The sequence below is a fragment of the Penaeus monodon genome, chromosome 15 (genome assembly GCF_015228065.2).
Source record: "Penaeus monodon isolate SGIC_2016 chromosome 15, NSTDA_Pmon_1, whole genome shotgun sequence".
NCBI lineage: Eukaryota > Metazoa > Arthropoda > Malacostraca > Decapoda > Penaeidae > Penaeus > Penaeus monodon.
In genome coordinates, this window is record NC_051400.1 from 14491827 (window position 1) to 14492254 (window position 428).

Below are 428 nucleotides of genomic sequence, written 5' to 3' on the forward strand. Positions count from 1 at the left end.
ATTCAACGTGTTTTTATAGTGATGCTCATGGTAGTATTAGTATCGTTTTATATTCAACGTGTTTTTATAGTGATGCTCACAGCTGCCGTCGACACCACGGGACTCGACCTCCCAAGGCGCTGACCTCCAGAATGGAGACCCCGACGCCAGGCCTCGTCCCCGGCCAGCAGGGGCGGAGCGCAAGCCTGGCCGATCCAAGGTCAAACTCGAGTTGCGAACCGCATGACGCAGCTGGTCACGTGACCCCGCCTCGCTCCTCGCTGACCTCTGACCTTGCGGATAATGCGTTGCAAAGTATGGGGGGGAAATACGTTTTTATTGGTTGTATCTGTAGATTGTTTTAATGTTTATGAGTTTATGTGACTAGTTTGCGGGTATTACGAATTCCGTTTGAAAATTAGAAAGTACTTACATTTTCGTATTTCTTC

General features: G+C 48.6%; 1 protein-coding gene across 1 annotated transcript in view; it reads left to right on the forward strand.

The window, feature by feature from the left end:
* Nucleotides 1-428, forward strand: part of LOC119582114 — a gene marked incomplete in the record, with an annotated part of 4525 nt that overhangs the window by 1603 nt on the left and 2494 nt on the right. The window contains 1 exon segment of the mRNA XM_037930354.1: nt 71-294. Within this exon segment, the coding sequence (XP_037786282.1) occupies nt 71-294 (224 nt within the window).